The sequence below is a fragment of the Mytilus californianus genome, unplaced genomic scaffold (genome assembly GCF_021869535.1).
Source record: "Mytilus californianus isolate M0D057914Y unplaced genomic scaffold, xbMytCali1.0.p SCAF_13, whole genome shotgun sequence".
Taxonomy (NCBI): Eukaryota; Metazoa; Mollusca; class Bivalvia; order Mytilida; family Mytilidae; genus Mytilus; species Mytilus californianus.
This window is the reverse complement of record NW_026262615.1, coordinates 27987363-28008049: the sequence shown is the minus strand read 5'-3', so window position 1 is coordinate 28008049 and position 20687 is coordinate 27987363. Positions and strand designations below refer to the sequence as shown.

Here is a 20687-nt window from a genome sequence, read left to right as displayed (position 1 = left end):
CTTTTTCTTGAAAATCTGTTGCCTTTGCCTCTTGATATTTTACCGTTTTAATGTTTTTTAATTTGTTCACACTGATTTAAACAATTTTCAGCAACTTTTGAAGGTATAACTCTGTTTCAGAAAGCAGATTTTGATACTCAAAATAATTAATTATCAATTATCAATAAAATCATCATAATTAAATTATTTAAATACTAGTATTGTCCAAAAAGTAGGAAGAAGGAACTTAAATAAATGATGTGGGTTGAAAGATCTTGAAAGAAATTCCGTAGCAACAGCATTTTACATATGTTCAAATTTCAAAAATCCAGCAAGAAGATAAAAATCTAGATAAAAAAAAACTGCGGGAATTGCATGAACTCCAACAGAGGCAATACCAGGTGCGTCTACAAGGTAAGCGATTCCCTCTGTTTTTCCCTGGATTTGTATTTTCTTGTTGGATTTATGACAATTGAAAATGAGCAACACGACGGAGGCCACATTTGGAGCATCATCTGTTTAACCTTCTGGAGTATCTGAGTTCACCCTCGATTTTTTTGATCGGGTACGTGATGCTTCAATTTTAGTTTTCGATGTTTAGCGTTGTATACTTTTTTGTTCTTTCATCGTTTTGCGATGTTTTCCATGGTGTTGTCAGTATGTCTTTGACGTATGAGTTTGAATAATATCCTTTCAAATCTTCCACGTTTCTTTAAAAAGTATGTCATTTCATCATCTAGTTTTGTCATTACAGGACTTCCAAGAAAAACAGGCATTTTGTAAAATTAAAAAAAAGGTATCTCTACAACAGAAAGCCAACGTTCTTGGTGAGTTTATTTAACAAATTAACACTGCTGAAAATTGGTTTATGCTATGTGTCATGTGAGACAAACAAATGTATACGTTACAAACAATATGCTAATAATTAAGATGTAACTTTTATCATGTTTATATTATAGTTGTTCAGAAACTACAATTATATAATAAAAAACTACATAAAACCTAAAACTCTATTATCTTTGCATGCTGAATAGGATTGATTGATTGATTGATTGTTGGTTGCTTATCGTCCAGTGGCAAATATTTCAGGCGTATTCAGGACGAGAACAAATTAACAATGAATACAATAGGAAGGCTCTGTAATATGAGGTGTCCAGGGTTAAGGTCGGCAAAATTTAAACTGCCACGGGAAATGAGGGAATATTGGATAGGGACAGAAATTTAGCCTTGCAACAGGTCACCTACGGACCCCTCAAAGAGTTGTTGCAAGGGTTCTTTACGTGAAAAGAGCATGGCACTCTCTTTACACGAGGCATCGGATTTAACGTCCCCATTCTGACCGGACGTGGCTGCAAATTTGTACATCCCGCACAGCCACACGGACGCCCCACTTTAGCAAGGGTTTTAATGCAGGTCGGAGGAAGACCAATGGTGACCATACTTCTATTCCCCAGTCACCCTTGGGGGTTGCTGAATATGACAATCAGTGTCTACAATAAGCTCTACCTATTACTTCGGTTATTATTTACTGGCTCTGCAGATCTGTCGAAACTAGCCAATTCAATCTCCAAAATCAATTGCTCAGTGAATTCATAATTTACTTTATGTCGAAACACAGAAGAAAATTATGTGCACTGAAAGATTCAAAATGTAATTAGTTTATAGAACTAAGTTGTGTTTCATCTATCAAACAATGATATACTACACACTTATTTTCTTACCATATTGTTAGATAATGATGTTACTGCACTACTAGATGTAGAAAACTCTGAATTCCAACAGCTATTATCCAGGGGCCATTTTACTTCCTATGAAAATCGCTTATTCTTAGCTGGTCCCTGTAATGTAGGCAAAACAAGTTTGGCAAGTATACTGATAGATATAAAGATACCACTAGTATGGGACTCAACTAATGGACTTGAAATATGGTTTGGACGAAATGGAATTCATATTAAAGATAAGAAGATGATACCTTTGCCTAGAAATAGAGGTAATTCTAACTTCGTAACTCAAAATTCTTAACAATGTTAAATGCAAATATTATAAACAATACGAAATGGGGTATGATTACCTATTCGACAACCTTCTTCCAGGGAACGCAGGAAATAATGTAAGCAATTATATGTAACTGTATGGTCTTAACCAGTGAACAAATCAATCCCGTATACAAAGCTTTCTAAGGACCCAACATGACAAAATGTTCATTTTCCAAACTTCAATGTGATGAATCTTCTTTCTTTGATCTCATCTTAATTTATTTGTTGAATTTGGAGGTAAAATTGTCCATCCGGTTGTTGGCATTCCTATGGAAACCAACTGTTCACCACTTCTGGTCGACCTTTACTTATTACCATGTGAGTAGGAGTTCCTTGAGATATTTGTAAAAAAGAAAGTCTTCTGATTGGATACCATTAATACATCCTCCTGAACTAGAGAATAATGAAAACACAGTTTTAGCTACTTCCGCCTCATTTCCATACATATATCTTGAATTTGTCTACAGCGGTCATCTCAGTATCAGAGTCTATAATGACAAACAAGATGATTTCAATTTTGAAATTATAAGTTTCTTCATCATAGCAGCAATATACTTACTTCACCCGCGTTTGGTGTATACATTTCTCAAATCATGCAATATTCAAGAGCTTGCAGCTGCTATTTATACTTTATAAAGCGTCATCAGTGTCGTGGCAACAAATTAATTAGCCTGGGTTTTGCCAAAAAAAAGGTCTCGTCCTTTTTGTTAAATAGTTCATCGGATAGAACAAAGACATATTAGATAAACATTCAGCGTCTAATTCACAAATATTACAACATGGACTAGAGTTTGGACGTATGACTCTTGAAGAACTCGGTATGTGTGCATCCAGCTATCGGTTTTTTTGGCTTTAGACGTTCCTGGTGGAATTAGGTCTACAGTTGCAATTTGGACGGAAGATGGTGTTATATTATTGTTTTTTTCATCTCGTTTACCCTTGTTTTCATATTTTACTTAATTTGTACTTTATAGTACTGCATTATGTTTTAAAATAGACTGTATCCACTACCAACTACAATAACATTTTTGTTAGTCCAGGCGTCTTTGTCAGATTAACTATCAACTATCAACTACAATAACATTTTTTTTGCGTCTTTGTCAGATTTATTTGTATGTCATCTTTGGAAAATGGCTGTACCATGTCAGGAATATTACAGTTGTTTTCCATTCGTTCCGTTGGTTGATATAGTCTAACGTTTGACTATGTCAGCTTTTATAGACTTCTCTCGTTTAAACTTACCTTCGAGTTCGGTATTTTTGTTATACTCTTTTTATATATAGGCAGTTAAAATAGTTTATACATTTTCCAAAATTGGCTTTTGATAAAACAAATCAAAAATTGAGAATCTGTGTGGCTGTCATATTGATATTTTGCTTATAACATTTACAAAACTGAAAATGCATAAATAATAATCATTGACAAACAATTCCTGAAACAACTGATTCTATTATTAACAATATATTCTTCCAATAGATACTATTGAAAACGCCAGTTTTTAAAATATCAAAATAAAAAACAATTAATCTTTTTACATGTTTTGGGAAAATGATTGCATGAAATGAAATTATACACCTAATCTTACTGGCTTGAGATTTATATTTTCTAGACCTTATCTCTACTTTTGAATATTTCAACGACAAAGTGCAGTCAGGTGAACATATGTTTGATCATTTTCAGCCAATGTCATGCAATTTATAAATGGTCTAAATATCGTCCATTACTAAATACAAAACAAATCTTTATTCTAAATTCATATTGCAAAATGAGAGCAATATTTGCCCCTCAATGCCTACAAGCACTTTAATTAAACCTAAAGCATTTAATTAACGTTAATTTTCCTAACAATGGTATCAATTTCAATCTTACTAGTTTTTTTTGTGATATATAGTGATGGGGGTGTCTATTCGTTTCTTTATTCCTCTTGCTCGATTTTGTATCCGCGTCGGTTCCTGAACACCTTTGTATGATTTTGTTAAACTTTAATCAAATTTTACTCACATGCTGTTCCCTTTAACACCTCTGATTTTATTCGTTTATCGAAATGATGTTTTGTTGTTGTTGGATAAGACTAAATACTGAACCATTTATTGTACTACCAACTTCTACTACAGAAAGTCAAATACTTGGAGGTTTATGGATACTTAACCAAATACTGCATACTGTAACTTTAAATTAATATATGTGGTAGCATTTCATTAATTGATTGATTGATTGATTGATGTTGAAAGCTACTTTTAGCGTAATTGTGCCATTTGAGGCGGTCACTTTTTATTGGTGGAGGAAACCGGAATGCCCAGGGAGAACTTACGAACTTGGGTAGGAAAACTGACAACACCATTCAATTAATATTGGAGTCGAACGCACCTGCCACGTGCCGGATTCGAACTCACAACATCAGTTTTTAATAAGAAGGTTCCTAATGATTTCGGGTTCAGTTGATCTAAGGGGAAGGTCATAGTTACTAAATTCAGGTTGTGTAAGTCTATAATCATCACAGAAATGAATCATCTAGAACGAGACCGAGTATGACCGGTCGGGTCGACAAGGTAAATACATTGTATCCCCTGATATGTATGAAATAACCACTATGCAAATCAACACTCAGTCAACATGTGACAAACGGGAATAGGATACAATTGGTAGATTTACAAATTATACGACTGTTGTGGTATCTAAAGATCTAAGTATATGGCAGAAACTTTCGGAATTTTGGTTCTTGAATGCACTTCAAATTCGTTCTTTATTTGGCCTTCTTTTACTTTTTTATTCGAGCGTCACCAATTGGTGTTTTGTAGAAGAAACGCTCATCTGGCGTACAAAACTATAAGCCTTTTATATATGATGAGTTCTTGTTATTTTCGGAGATAACAATGTTTGCCTTTTCAATATAAACATCACAAGTTTGATCTTTTTGTTTCAATTGATAGGTCATGATCATAGTGATATTTATGAAAAAGTGATCTGTGGGAAGCCAACAGTTACTGCAGACATGGATTGGACTGATCTGGAAACTGATGTTATTCATTTACCCCCTCATAATGGTTCGACATTGGAGGATATTGAAGTAACTGAATCAAGCCCAAGAGTAGTTCTTAGTCACGCTGAACGTGAAGCAGAAATTAATTCAAGAACTGAATTTAAAATTCCAATCAGCAGTAATCCAACATCATTTTTACCATCACAAATTCAGGAAGAAATCTTAGAACAAATTAGGAAAGGTGAATATAGAATGGAAATAGCACCTACAGATATTGTTGATTTCGGCGGACAAACTGCTTTTGATATGACCCATCAACTCTTTATACGACATCGAGGTATAGTTCTTTTAATGTTTGATGGAAGTAAAGACATGGACACAGAATTAAAGGAGGAATACAACAATAGTCATGTTACAACCAGATGTAAGCAATATCGTATCTATATAAAACAATCACGTTGAGGTCTTAGTCAGCTGGGATTAACTTTTTCCATCACCACCCTGTTATCTCTAAACAATTGATATAAGATATAGTCTAAACTATGTCTTGGGCAAACATCAAATCCCGTTTTTCAGACTTATGATACCCAATGATTATTTTTATGAAACATTTGTATTAAATTTATCAGGGTTATGATTAGAGATACGTGCATAATAGCCGTGGAGGCTTCTTAATTATCACTATATAAACATAGGATATGTGGTTTAATTGCCAATGAGATAGCTATCTACCAAAGATCAAATGTCTAGTTCATTTATTGTCCTCTTCGACATATCCTTTTTAATTTCATGCTGTGTATATACTTTTGTCTCAGAGAAACCTTTGTTTTGATTGTGTATGTTTATAATTGATAATTATGAAAATGAATTATTACAGCTATTCTGCAGCACTGGGTAAACTTCATATTGACTTACTGTTCAGAACCTGATGATGGGATGCCACAGATAGTATTTGTAGCCACTCACAAAGACAAAGTAGTCAAAGTATGTTATAACTCTTTGTCTTTGAACAAGATGCAAACTGTATACATAGCAACGGAAAGATTTTCATGTCCATCCGCGTCAATTTATCAATGCATTGCACGCGACGTCATTCATATAAACGAACAACTATCGCAATTTGTCTATGCTAAAACAGAATTTTTATCCACTACTTCATGTAGTTTCATATTCTATCCGAAAAACATCTTGGAAAGACAAATTGTCTATAAAAAGAAAAATGATATGGTATCTTTTTATACTGACTTAAACAGCTAGATTACGAGCTCGCTCTAGTGGCCTCGCTCTAGTGGCCTCGCTTGATATTCTTACAGATAGAGTCAGTAAATCATTGTTCTATGAATATTATTTGTACTGGAATTCATACATATCCACATTAACATTTATATTAGAAGAATGAATAAAGCAGAAAAAAACAAAGCTTTAGATCAGTGACGTAAAATTTCTTTGAAATATAAATTATATCGAAAAAAATGCAAGCCCTCTTAAGCCTACATTTCTTGTACATGTTGTATGATTTTTTATGGAATTTACATCAAAGGTTCATATGACAAAGTTTGTCCAAATTTGAAAACCGGTACTGAACTCTTAATTAGACACGAGTTATATCCCTTGGAAATAATATTTATACAAATTTGCACTGTAAGCATCAAATTCTTACATCAAAAGTCGTATTTTTATGAAATTGATATGAAAGGTTTGTATCAGCAAGGTTTTGACGAGTTCAATATTCAGCGCAAACTAACTCTTTATTCTTCTTTGAAAAACAAAATGTATGGAAAATTGTTTTGTAAGTAATTTCACGCTTTACATGTCTTGTAGGAGGTAAATTTGGTCAGTTTAATCTTACCTTGACCTCATGTTCTTGGTTCATAGGTCAATGTACGGATTTGTAGTTAGACTATTTATCAGATGGATGATATAATGAAAAACGTCAACCGTATTTGGTGTATGCAATGATTTTAAGAGTGCATGTCTGTCTTGAAAGGTTTATATGACCTGTGCATTTGTCAAAATTAAGTTTTTGTGGTTTTAATATTTTTTCTCAAATAAAGTGTATTGTTCAATTATATTTAGGTATTGAATAATTATGTATTCATGTTTGTATCTGAACTTTATTTCATTTGCATGGAATATTGATATTGTTAAGCTTATTTGATACATATGTTAAACATTATCATCCTAAATAACGAAAATTCAATCATACTACGTTCATTCACACTATGATAAAATCCTAAATTTATTCTAAATTGTTTATGAAACCAATTTCGGATAACGCTGACTTTGTAAAGAAAATAACTTTATAAACAAAGTGGAGATACTAGAATTTTATAATGAAATTCAATCAAATAGCTGTTACTGTAGGGAAAAACTCACCAAAGTTTCCAGGCTCATAATTTAGTACGCCATATGTGTGTTTCAGAGAAACGGTAACAAAAATTTGTACATAACAATCAAAAGATAGAAATTATTGAAATATAAAGATAAAACAAACAGGTTCTTGACCCAGAATAGCAACATTCTTATTTTCGACTGAGTTATTAGATTAATGTAAACAAACCCATCAAAGATAGCATGATACAAAAATTGGTAACTGGTAGCGCCTTTTGTCTTTATAAGACTCATCAATGGCACTCGAGACAAAACAGTTAGAAAAAATCAAATCAAATACACAACTGAAGAGTATTAAAAAGCCGAAAAAACCGCAAGTTTTTGCCAAAAATGTTGGAGGCAACATATGCTTGGAGGTAGAACAAACTTTAGTGGTTCAATAAATTCAAAAATTTATCAACAGTAAATTTACTGAAAATGAACAAATCAATGATATCTCATGTCAAAACGAAAGTGCCATAAATAATTAATTGTTGATATAGGTTTTTGATAAAAGTAAACATTATATAATTCCCTTTTTGAAGGTCAATCAACGACGTGAAGAACTTAAAAAGAAGTTAGATGATCACTTTAAAGGACATAACAAGAAAAACCACCTACAGTACAATGATCTTTTTTTCATCAATGCAACCGATGTAAATGATCCTGAAATAGATAGATTAAAAGACAGATTGGTTAATTTGGCCATGACACAACCAACATGGAAAGAACGAATACCAATGGCATGGGTTCCACTTTTATTACAGCTAGATGATATGAGAAGTAAGAGGGCTACCATAATCAAAACGGCACAAATAGAAGATATAAATAAAGGTAACAACGATTTGGCACTAACTGAATCTCAACTTACAGGATTGCTAAAGCATCAACACAGAACAGGAAAGATTTTGTATTTCGATGACCCAGGACTGAATCAATTTGTCATTGTACAGCCAACAACTCTGGTCAATATTCTAAGATCTTTTATAACAGATGAAATGTTTTGGCTAGAAGCGCATAAATGTATACTAAAAAGATTAAAAAGAAGTGGAAAATTGAGGAAGTCTGATCTACTTAAAATTTGGTCAGATGAAAAGTACGAGAAAGACCTGCCATCAATTGAGTTCAAAGACTTTGTTATACAGCTGTTAGTACACCTAGACATTATAATTAAACCAGTACGAGATAATCAATCAGACTTAGATTTTTCTTTTTATGTTCCATGCATGGTTACAGCGACAGATCCTCATTATTTTGACGAATATATCAGAAACTGGAATGTAGAAGAAAGAATATGTTTGGCATATAAACTTGCATTGCCAGTGGTTCCTCCAGCACTTGCATTTCACTTTATTGGAGCTGCAGTTAATATATGGCCTGTCTGCGAAAAAGGTGGAAAATCTCTTTTGTTCTATAATTCGGCTGTCCTTTATATTGATAAACATAATGAACTTCTTATTCGTGTTGAGGGTAACACAATTATCTTGTACCTAGTTAATCAGCGTGTGATTCCTAGAGATATTACAGCCAGTATTCAAGAGTGTCTTACATCTGCGTTATACAAAATTGTGTTTTTTTATTACAACACCTTCGAAAGTTGTAAAAAATCAAATCTGGACAAATCAAAATTATTTTCAAAACAAATTGGTTTTGTTTGCCAGGATAAACTGTGCGTTATAGATGTAGAAGAAGCTATAAAGAGAAGCAAGTGGACTTGTGAGTATCAAAAACAGAAGCACCATGAAACAAGACTTCCCCTAAGTTGGATCTTTGATGAGGTAATTTCTAATAGAAATAAGAAATATAATTTTGTTCACTTGATGTTATAAGGTATTTGAATTTAATAACAGATAAAATGAATGAAGTGTTTGAGATTTTTAATACCTACTTAAAACGAATACGAAAATGTCATCATTAAGAAAAAGTATCCCACACAAGGATAAAGCATGAATAGCCACTTGAATTCAAAATTCTAAAGGAATTATAAATCTAACAAATTATATCCTGTAGATGTTTATTTTAAATTAGTCTGTAATATGTCAGAGGTTGTATATTTGAATTTGTCTTTTATATTTCCATAAGAGCTTCGACTTTTTTTTACATCTTGTCATTAGTATTTAGACATGAGACAAGGTCTTAGCAGTTTCTGGTACAAGCTATCTTATTCAATTTTGTTGACGTGGGTAAAACATATATGTTGGTTAGCCCTTGACTAGTATCTAGTTTATCTAAGTGGTACATATTTATGTACAATTTGGATATATGTATGACATAAAAGTTACATCACACAAGTAGTATGCCTCTCCTAAAGTGTATAAAAATGAGATGCAGCAGACACCAAAAGGAAGTTCAAACTATTAAGTCGATGAAAATTGACAACGCCATGGCAACGCCAGATCAACAGACAAACAACAATATACAAAGCACAACAGAGAAAAATAAAGACTAAGCAACAGAAACCCCACCACAAACCGGGGCGATCTCAGGTTTTCCGAAAGGGTAAGCAGATACTGCTCCATATTTGGCACCCTCGTGTTGTTAAAGTGAGTACAAACTTGGTGTTAAGTATAGTTTTGTTATTTCAAATACGACGAATGAGGACGGGATTGTCGTTCCGACAATTGGAACATATCCATCGTCATCCGTAAAACAGATATGCCATAACGATCAAACAAGTTGTGATGGCGTCCTCGAAATTTTCAAAGGGATTACATTAATTTCACCCCGTTTAACCCTTGGTTGAGTAGCTTCCTTGTAAGCAGCCACCCATGGCCATATATCAAGAAAGTCATGATAGAAAATGCAAGCTCTGGAAAATCGTATCAACTGGAAGATACAATATACATACACAGTATGTAGGCGCTGCTGGAATTTTGCTACATAAAAACGTAAAGGTCTCAATTGGGAAGCTGAAATCTTCCCATATGTTGTAAAGAATGGATTTCAACCGACCCTCATAGTAAATTTTAAGATATAAATCAAGATATAAGGCAGACTTTACTGTATCTGTATTCTTTATTTCAATGCAAGTTCGATGGGATACATGTAGATGCGTTCAACATAAACTTTGAATTATTTAGATTATTTAGTGAAAGGAAATTATCTATATAGTGGAAATGACTCTTCTTCGTTTATCAATATAATTTGGATAATTTCTAAAGGCTTGAAGATATTCACTATTATGGTTATTGCTTATAATAAGTAAAAAAGAATGCTTGTATCATACTCCTTCTTTACGTTTTAAAATAAATTCTTATGGAGAAGTTAGTGCAGCAAGTTGTAATAAAAACTTCCTGAAAGCCTGACATATGTATCTATAAGTGAATCAGATAGTAACCGTATAGCAAATTGAGCAGAACAATAGATGTACAAACAGGCAAAAAGTAAAATAACAAATATACCGAACTCCAATTAACTCCAATTGACTCTTTGGAAGAATTACTCCCTTTAATTGAGAATGTTTGCCCAAATATTTTTTTTGTTTATCATACTGACAAAAGTAGAATGGCGGAAACTTCAAAAATCTACAAGTATCCTTTCAAGTAGCATGACCCAAATTCTATATTTTATTGGATATTAATATTGCGATAATTATCAGACAGATCAGGAGGCAGATGAGGAGGGTACTAGAAGAAAACGAAATTTTACCGTCTTAACTATTTCCCTTGAACACACTTGGAGGGCTATATACTTGTATTTGAAAAAAAAATCTCACAAGAAAACATTTGTGATCACAAAAAGTGGAATTAAAGTATCAAAATAAATGAGGTGAGTGATTCAGACTTTACTAAGGCTATGGTTAAAACAATGTTTCCTAAGAAACAAACAAACCAAATGAATTACAAGATCTTTTCGCTATTAACATCTTCGTGAGAATAGTTTATGGTGTAAGATATGAACTCTTACCTTTTGTTTTATTAATTAAATACATAGAAAATGTTAACAATATCCAACCAAAACGTTTGATTGTTTCTATTGTAACATGATAATATCTTTTATTAATTTTAGAGAAATTTTGGTTGCTCTGAAACTTGCCCTGGTAAGTACAGTATATTTAACATAATATTTGATAATATATATGTAGATTAAAGTAGATGTCTTGTATACTTCCATGAAACAGTGTTCAAACAGCACATGGAACAACTAGACAATATATGACATCATACATTGTTCAACGATAGATAAGTGTTTGAACAATGTCAATCTCGCAATCATTTTAGGTTTAGAAAAACTGAAACATAAAACGGAGACCTTTAACAAATCTAATATGAATACCATATTGAACACCGGACAATGAAACATAAATATATAACTAAAGTTAATTACTGATAAGATTTCCTGACCGTTGGACGCTCTTCAAAAATGTAAATCTATAGAACGTAATTATGAATGAAGATTCAAAGACCTTTTTCAAAAAAAAAACAAACTTATATCCTACTGATTTGGAAGTAAAAATGGTGACAACAAGTTTAAATTATTGTTGTATTCAATAGTAAATATCGCTGCGTTTGCTAAACCACATTTCCAGTATGTTTGCAATTTAGTGGATGAGAATGTGATTTGAATCTACTTAGTTATGTTGATAGAGGTAGTGGAAGAATGAGTCAGTCAGTCAATAAGCCTCAACGATTGTCATAGACTTGAAGTTCAATCAAGATCATTTTATGTTAGTTATTTGTTATCATTTAAACACGTTAAACATATTCATAACATTTAGTTTACTTTGAACACCAATTTTGCTTTTATATCGTTTGGAAGTTACATAACTATTTGTCTCAATAGGTTTGACAGAAGAAGAATTGAAGAGGGAACCAACAGACAAACAACTTCTGCATTTTGCTCAAAATATGGGAATTGATGATTTTTTATCTTTTGCATCACATATAGGAGTTTCAGAAAGAATAATTCAAAATCATATATTCTTGTATAAACCAGATCCTGTTCATATAATCTTCATGATTTTACATTATTGGAAATCAAACACAGTGTATCCGACATTTACAGATTTACTGCAAGGTTTAATTAGATCAGATATGAATTGGCAACGACAGCATATTCTGTGCCATGTGAGTGTGTTGTATTTTGATTTTTCTCGCGGAGTTAATTTTTCTTTGTTTGTTAAGTGCTTTTTTTTTTGTCTTTATTTTAATTTGCTTTTTAGGTGTTTTTTTTCAAGATGGTCATTTTATGTTTGTTGTTTCTTGGTGGGGTGTCTCACCACTGAAGAGATTAAACTGTTTTAATCAAGTAATTACATACTGGTAATATTACAAGGAATATTGTAAGAAAATTGTTATCATTTTTTATGTATCATTTTCTTTATGCATAATTAAAAGCTTATGCTACTGAATTTTATTTCTCAATTGTAGGCTATAAGACAGAAGTCAGATTTATTGCGTGAGTACTTTTGAAGAATTAAATGTTTGATTTTCTTTCTTTTCGGATCTGTTGCTGGTTAGCTTGATATTAATGCTGCCAAAGATTATGGCTTATTGATGCTTAATTAAAAAAAATGTAAAAAGGGTTGATACAGTTTCACATTGAATTTTCATTTTGTCACTTTAAGATACGTTGTAGTTCTACTTAAGTTCTTTGAAAAATATAAAATACAACATACGTAAATATGTTGGTATTTAAGAACAAAAGTAGATTTGAAATTGGTAATTTTGTAGTTTGTTGAAATATTCCATCATCTCTATAAAAATGTAAAAAATAATAAAAGATTACACGTCAGATGTATTGCTTCATTTCATCATTTGAATTTTCGTAATATGTTAATTTTCAAACCTAAATGTTTGGGTAATCTTAAAACTTTCTCGTAATTTAATTTTTCTATTTAAAAAAACCCGCATATTTTAGCGTGCTTATGATGTTAGAGAAAAACTCGAAAGATTGTTGTTGATAGCATGTTTCCTTATTTGTCGCCTCATATTTGACGGGGGAAATTTATTTCCAACCTCTGGAAACGTTTAATGGCATATCCCGCTACAATATAACAAAGCGAAAAAATAAGGACATTTAAACATTATTTGCAATTATACAAATATATGATATATCAAGCTCTTCTTTCCTTCTAAAGAGGAGTCCATACAGTTCAAATGTCTGGCGTCTACTAGTTTTGTTTTATGACGTTGTTGTAATAACAAATTCTTATAAAAGGCTTCAAATCTTAAACATTAATTCTGCCTCTGAAGAAGGTCCGTGAAGGATCAAAACCGGTCATGCTATGAATCATCTCCATGCGCTGTTAATTGTGTGTTTTGTCATATCCGATATATTTATATTTAAATATTAATAATTGCGCAAAACTATTAACTAAATTAGATTAGAAAAAGAACTATTTTGTTGCTTTTAAAACAGGGGTTTGCTCCCTACAAAAACAGTGCTCTAACATATTTATGTGAGAGATGGACACTATATACGTTTTACGGTCAGCGTTCACGATTTCGTTGACGAATACGATATTTCTGTGCCTCAACTCACTAGTTAGATGTTTTCACGATGTAAAAAAACTTTAGATAATAATAAAGTCGTCTGATCTGTAATATAACCTATTATGTCATATCAGCACTCTCAAACGTATAATTCTGGAAAAAAGTTATAAAATGTTTACTAAAGTTTTAAATTTATATTAGCAATATCTAGGATGAGTTTAACAATCAGTGCCGATCTATTTTCTAATGAGTTATATTCCTTCAAAATGTCAATTTTATGAAAAATATATATCAACGGTTTATCAAATGTGTAAAGGTTTTATACCATTTAGAAAATCAGTACCAATCAACTATTTTACGGGAATTATGTCACCTTACAAAGTTAGATAAGTTGGAAATTGCGTTGTATAACTCTCACGCCTCCATGACCTGTAGGATGTGTATAGAGTTTTATAGAAGGTTTATCTCATGAGCATGATTTTTATAAAATGGATAATCAGCGCTCAACAACTTTTTTAAGGAGTTGTCAAAAGCTATACAGTATTTTAGTTGTTAATGACTTTCTATATCCTGCATTTGAGCTTTTTATCATACTATTGAATAATTTTTATCCCATGTTACTGTTGTTGCTTGATTATTAAGTAATTCTGTTTTGTGTTAATTTCAGGAATCAGTGGCGAACGCCTTGCAAAACTTACAAATGTGCCATTGCAAACAATTCTGAAGGATTTATCTCATGAAATAGGGGACTGTTACATTGAACTGGGAGTTGAATTGGAATTGAAAGTCAATGATATAATAGCAATTTCCGTTGAAAATGCTAGTGTAGCAAATAAGATGTATACAAGGAATTATGATATCCTAAAGAAATGGAAACAATCATGCCCTACAAAGCCAACAACTATCAGACTAATATCTGCACTGGAAAATGTAGGCAAAGGAGGACTTGATTTTTTTGCTCAACATTATTTTGGAAGGGGATGGAATGATTTATTGAAATCAGATCAGGCAAACAATTAAATTCAATATATCATGATTTTTCCTCCTTCTTTTTGTTTTTGCTTTTTAGATATTTATTTAGTCATGTTGTCAATTTGACAGGGGAAACATAACCATAACATCATGTCAATCATGGTTCATTGCTTTAGTTAATGCATTTTTTTTAAGGTAGATACGGTCAGTTTGTAAAGATCTTCTTTGAAAGTTAAACTGTATATCATAATATTTGTTCTATCAGTGTATGATTTCAAGGTTCTACATCGATATTGAACAAAAGGGTAAAACATGCTACACAGAGGAACAAGTGATCAGTATGCTGGAGTTTCTTATTGACAACATATTTGTTGAATTTGGAGGTAGACTTTTTCAACAAATAGTCGACATTCCTATGGGAACGAACTGTGCACCTCTCCTTGCCGACCTCTTCGTATTTTCATATGAATCGTAGTTCCTTCAGACACTTGTCAGAAACAAGAAGATCAAAGAGGCCAGGTTATTTAATTTCACTTTCAGATATATTGATGATGTTCTTTCCATTATCAATCCGAACTTTTCTGATTGGGTTTCATAAATATATCCCCCAGAACTAGAAATTTAAAAAAACAACAGACACGGCTTCTTCCGCCTCATTTTTAGACTTATACCTCGAATTTGACATACAAAGTCATCTCAGTACCAGAATCTATGACAAACGAGACGATTTTAAGTTTGAAATTATCAATTTCCCCCACCTTAGTAGCAATATACCAACTTCACCTGCATATGGGATATACATTTCCCAACTTATTCGGTATTCAAGAGCTTGCAGCCCCTACTCAGACTTTGTAAAACGTCACCAGTGTCTGAGCAGAAAGTTGATGAACCAGGGGTATGTCAAAGAACGTCTGGTCCTTTTTCTAAAAAAGTTCATCGGAAGGTACCAAGACCTTTTTAATAAATATTCAAATATATCAACTTCACAAATAATACACGATGGTCTTGAAGTATAGATTCTGCGTACTGACGTTGTTTATCATCTTAATAACATGTTATAGTATTCTTTTATTTGTCTTTATTAATATTACTTTTACTGTAAAGTCTGTTTTTTGCGATATCCATTTGACGTGACTCTGTATTATGTATCCCTTCATACTTTGAACGACAGAATTATTTTATATCTACCTGTGTGACGTCAAACGCACGATTCTACGCCTTTATGGGTGGATTTTACATAGATAAATAAAATCGTATAATAAAAAAGCAAAATGAGGATTTTAAATTTGATGTATGCCTTTTTGTGCTTCTTTGTTACATTTGTTTGTTTTTATAGTGATTAAGATGATAACACAATGTTGACTACAGTACCCATATTTTTGACATTTTTACCTATTGTGTCTGTTTTTTTTGTTCACGCATCGTTGTCAATATAATGGATTTGATGCGACTGTCATACAAGTGAGAGGTTTAGCTAGCTATTAAACCAGGTTCAATCCACCATTTTGTACATAAGAAAATGCCTGTACCAAGTCAGGAATATGACAGCTGTTATCCATTCGTTTGATGTATTTAAGCTTTTGATTTTGCCATTTGATTAGGGACTTTCCTTTTTGAATTTTCCTCGGAGTTCAGTATTTTTGTGATTTTACTTTATATGTTGTAAATATAGGTTTTTTTTATCCTTTTCATCCATTAGTTATTTCAAGATTTGAAGTTGTTCATTTTTTTCCTTTGACAAAGTAATTTTGCAAGGATCTGTATTGGTATTGAAAGTATTGTTGTATGTATGGGCTATTTGATATGTTATTAGTATTCACTACAGACTGTTCACATATTTCCTAGTGATATATTTCACCAGCATTAGCTATTTATGCATTTACTACAATTCATATTTGTAAAGATTGTTCTCAATCTTTATTTCAACTATAGTTTTTAGATATTCAATCGATACAAAATACTTTTGCCAGTTTTTTCTCACAAAATAATAACTAAATTATCTTCAGGAAATAGAAATTATATTATCAATACAACAATAAAATGTACAATAAATATGGATCAACGGGTTTTTGTATATGTGTCTGTATGTCGAATGTATTTAACTATATTCTCTAATGATCAGTTCCAAATCATGAACATGTTTACCGTGGGAAATCCCCTTTTTATACGCTAAATTACACAATAACGTTGCGTTAAAGAAATAGGTTGCTAAAATTTAAGGTTAATCATGTCTATCACTATAAATACGTACACAAATATTGTATATTTTGGAAGTAAGCAGGATTTAATCCGAGTTGACATTGATTAAGTGCTACAAAACAGGTAAATAGCAGTTACTATTGAAATGTAGGGGAAAAAAGCGTAAAACAATATATGTCATTTGAATGAACTCAAAAGCGGAAACTGTCAAATTTGCCGGGGACGACGTTACGTTCACACAATTATATCAGCACATAAATTAACGTTTACAATAATATCAAAGACTGACATTTGAGTTTTTTTCTTTTTTAAGTTTTGATATAATTTTGTCATTTTAATTGCATGATTTTTGACACTCTTTTGTAGAGTTTTTTTTAAAAGAAAATATGATATGAAATTATGTACACAATGGAGATGTGAGTTCAAAAACATTTTTTGTTTATTTCATTTTCTATTTAATATGATTTATGCACATAAATAAAAGTATGAATGTGAACTTGATGTTGTCATTTACTGTCAGCAGATGCAATATTTACTTAAATGTTATGGATGTTATGTGAGACTAACCCTTCCAACACGTTATTTTAATGTTCACCAGCACGAACGACTAAAAGAGGGACGAAAGTTACCAGAGGGACAGTCAAACTCATAGATCGAAAACAAACTGACAACGCCATGGCCAAAAATAAAAAGACAAACAGACAAATAATAGTACAGATGACACAACATAGAAAACTAAAGACTAAGCAACACAAACCCCATCAAAAACTGGGGGTGATCTCAGGTGCTCTGGAAGGGTAAGCAGATCCTGCTCCACATGTGGCACCCGTTGTGTTGCTTATGTTATTACAAATCCGGTAAATAGTCTAATTCGGTAGGTCACATTCGTGAAAAGGGAAGGGTATTGTAGTTACGACATAAGGAACATATCCGATATCATCTGTGAAACGGTTATTCCATAACGGTCAACCAACTCGTGATGGCGTCCGTAAAATTTACGAAGGGATGATTTCAACTTCATCATTTGGAACTCTTGGTTTAAAAGCTTCCTTGTGAGCAGCATTCATCTATCAAGGAAATCATGATAGGAAATACAAGCCCTGGAATATCGTATCAATTTGAAGATATACACTCCGTATGTAGGCGCTGCTGGAATGTTGCTACATAGAAATGAAAAGTTCACAATTGGGAAGCTGAAATCATCTCTTTTGTCGTAAAGTTTTGTTTTCAACCAACCCTCATTGTCAATTTCTAGATGTAAGTCAAGATATGAGGCAGACTTAACTGTATCTTTTGTATCCTTTATCTCTAGTTCGATGGGATAGATTCGTTCAACATAGTCACCAAATTTTGTATTATTTAGTGAGAGAACATTATCTATATAGCGGAACGTAAAGTTAAAGGATATTGCTAACGTCTTATCTTTCTTCCTAAGAAGTTCCTGTATGAAGTCAGCCTCATCATAATAAACTAAGACTTAGCTTAGCTGTGTTCGCTCTGAAAAGGATCCAAATGTGCAAAAACCTCCTGATAGTTGTTGTATTAACTCCAAAGAAAGTAAAAGAAGGCAAGTAGTAAGCATCACCATGACACTGCAGTTACAAGAAATTTTAAGTAGTATTCCAACTGTGACCTAGGTTCTTCAGAGTTGGTATATTTTGAGATAAGCGATGTTGAAACCTTGTCGGTCAGTATTCATCACCTCACGTTAATCTCATTTTCAATTTCATATAATAAGATGTGACGGCGTTAGCGGCTTTGGATCGCGGATGTCGGACGACAAATACGTAATCGGACGATCGTTGATTACAGGTTCGATTTCTATAAAAATTGTTCGTTATACGTCATAATTGATTGTAATTTTCCGATTTTTTTTCTAATTTGTTTTCGTAATTCAACTAGTCTCTCCCACCAACCATTGTAGCTGGTGCTGTTTCGGAATAAATTTCCAATTAATTTGAATGTTCGTTTCCTTCGGAATGTCATGTGAAGCAGAAACGAAGGTTGGCGCGTTGTCGGAATACATAGTACTATGAATTCCTCTTCTACTAACGAATCGTCTAAACTCTAATTTGAATTACTCGATGGTCATAGATGTACGGCACGAATACACGCACATGGGAATAGGAAAGTATTCGTTTTCGTCATAAGTCAATTCTCCTTAACGAAGAGTGGTCCAGCGAAATCAACACCAGTTGTAGTAAACGGAATCATGTCGGTGACTCTATCCTTCGGTAGCGGAGGTGGAATTTGCTGTGTAAACGCTTTTCCGGTCTTTTTTCGGCACGTTACACATTTCTGTACGATGTGGTTCTTATAGACGGTATCCAATATGCCTGGCGGATTTGCGTAATTGTCTGTCCAGCTCCTGAATGTAACATCTGCAGAGGTGCGTTAATATTAAGTCCGTAAATTCATTTTTCTTCTGTAACAACACTGGAAATTTCGCAGAGTCGTCTAGCGGTGAATTGTGTATGCGCCCGGCACATCGAATGACACCTTCTGTGTCTATGAACAAGCGCAATTGTCTTACTAAAGGTAGATTCTTGTTCTGTGAATGGTTTGCGAGTTGCTCCTTTTCACTACTGAATTTTTCATTCTGAATGTCTTAATCCACGTACGAGTTGCGCACTCGATTTTATATTTCGTAATATATTTTTCGTGTCTAGAATTTTTCCTCAGATTATACGGTCGCTTACTTTTACATTGATTCACAAATTTCAATGAGTAGTAACTTCGTCAATAACAAGAATCTTGATAAATCGATTATTTTCAAATCCAATTCAAACGGTTTCATTTTTTCGCTGTCATCTGTTGTCGTCAACAAACCAGTCTCTTTTTTCTCTTGCGGGGTCCATGTAGGCCAACTCTTCTAATTCGATATCCATGACGGTCCTTTCATCCACAGAATTAAATCTTTGAATAGCGTTGACAGGTTGATGATATTCTTCGAGTTATCGGCTGAATTTGGTTCAGTTGGTACGTATTTCCAGTCATAATTTTGTGTCGTTTCTTTAATCTCTAGCACACGATTTTGAACAAATCTTCCAAATGTTTTTGAAGATGATATCCAATGCAGTACGATCTGACTGTCACTCCATAATACTGTGCGTTGTGGGTCTAGGGTTTTCGTGAGTTGTTAAGCCATTCGAGCTCCTATCACTGCGGCCATCAATTCTAGCTTTGGTCCCAATCGTATCCCTCTTTCCAAATGTTTGTATAAGTAACTTAGCTCTTTCAGTCACTGTTTCAAGAATTCCGAGTGGGTCGTAAATTGACGACGATTTTCGCAAAACTTCTCTATATGATCTTCATTTTGTTTCGCAAATACCAATCTGTCGGACTTCGCATCCCAACGCATTCCAAGAATTTGCGTCTTTCTATCCTTATCAAGTACGTTTGCTTTTGTAGCTTCATCGCTAGGTTGATTCTAGATTGGTTAAGTGCTTTCAAACAATCGAAGATTTAAGAGTTGTTGGATTTTAGTTATGGTGGACGATACGAAAAAATATAAACAAGTCTAAATTGAAAACAACGTTCAAACCTATGATTGCGTTGGATAAAAACCGCAATTTTTATACGTGTGCATGCAAAACAAATTTCTTGTTAGAGGGGTCTAAATACAGCACAAACAACATTTTTCAAAAGACCAAAAAAGTGAAAAAGTATATTTTAAAAAAACGCATTTGACTAACAGGTCGAACAACAAATGTTCTT

General features: G+C 32.9%; 1 protein-coding gene across 1 annotated transcript; it reads left to right on the top strand.

Annotated features, from left to right (window-relative positions):
• Positions 1–1710: 1710 nt before the first annotated feature.
• On the top strand, positions 1711–15391 carry LOC127723467 (uncharacterized). The gene is made up of 8 exons (XM_052230119.1): positions 1711–1969; positions 4946–5419; positions 5873–5979; positions 7911–9143; positions 11374–11404; positions 12148–12431; positions 12735–12762; positions 14467–15391. Exons 1-8 carry the CDS (start codon positions 1945–1947, stop codon positions 14817–14819), a joined length of 2535 nt encoding a protein of 844 aa, XP_052086079.1. The 5' UTR covers positions 1711–1944; the 3' UTR covers positions 14820–15391.
• The last annotated feature ends 5296 nt before the right edge of the window (positions 15392–20687 follow it).

Bases quoted from the DNA above. Each gene is read 5' to 3' on its own strand.
- LOC127723467 (XM_052230119.1), top strand. From the start codon at position 1,945: ATGATACCTTTGCCTAGAAATAGAG. The intron at 1,970-4,945 runs GTAATTCTAACT...TTCAATTGATAG, and splicing joins ACCTTTGCCTAGAAATAGAG to GTCATGATCATAGTGATATT. The intron at 11,405-12,147 runs GTAAGTACAGTA...TTGTCTCAATAG, and splicing joins TTGCTCTGAAACTTGCCCTG to GTTTGACAGAAGAAGAATTG.